A 613-nucleotide genomic window follows, 5' to 3' on the forward strand; every position below is an offset into this window, starting at 1 on the left:
CTTTGCATTTTGCGGACGAGAGTCGCTTACCCCGCAATGGGTCGCTGTCGTCTCCTGGAAATGGAACAGCAGAGACCAGATCACACAGAAAAGGAAACCAAAGAGCGGGCAAAACACAGTCCCAACGGCTAGTGTGGTAAAACGGAGCCGGAAAAGGATCCCGTCTCGATCCAGGGGCAGCGGTACCTGTAACATCTTGATGGACCTGAAAACAGACAAACAAGCAAACGTTTGACAGGGATTCTCTGTCCTCCTGCAAGGTCCAGCCCCAAACGGCCCTGGGCACGGATGCACACGTAGGGCTGGCACAGATGGCCTCTCACACCCGTGTTTAACAGTCGCACGGCCCTAGGGCAGGCATGAAGGACAGGCAGCCGAAAGCACGGTCCTGGAGACGGAGGCAGCCCGAGACTCATGTACAACAGCGAGCAGGGTCAGAGCGGTGGCCTGCACGCAGCGGGGAGGAGCAGGCAGCGGGACATCCCGCACCGCGCTGCAGACCGCCAGACCGAAAGGGCTGGAAAGGCACGTGAGCTCTTTTCGGTGGGGTACGTCTATCCAGATCGTTCCCGGTCTGCGGTCAGAGCTGCCGCACAGGACAGCGTTGACGTGG

At 59.4% G+C, this 613-nt stretch overlaps 1 protein-coding gene across 1 annotated transcript in view; it reads right to left on the reverse strand.

Moving 5' to 3' along the window:
* Positions 1–201, reverse strand: part of PGAP2 (post-GPI attachment to proteins 2) — a gene marked incomplete at its 3' end in the record, with an annotated part of 4101 nt that extends 3900 nt beyond the window's left edge. Inside the window, exon 1 of the mRNA XM_009701362.1 lies at positions 31–201. Coding sequence (XP_009699664.1) covers positions 31–195 — 165 coding nt within the window. The remainder of the gene's footprint in view (positions 1–30) is intronic.
* Between the last annotated feature and the right edge of the window lie 412 nt (positions 202–613).

This window comes from Cariama cristata, unplaced genomic scaffold (assembly GCF_000690535.1).
Source record: "Cariama cristata isolate BGI_N322 unplaced genomic scaffold, ASM69053v1 scaffold29935, whole genome shotgun sequence".
Taxonomy (NCBI): domain Eukaryota; kingdom Metazoa; phylum Chordata; class Aves; order Cariamiformes; family Cariamidae; genus Cariama; species Cariama cristata.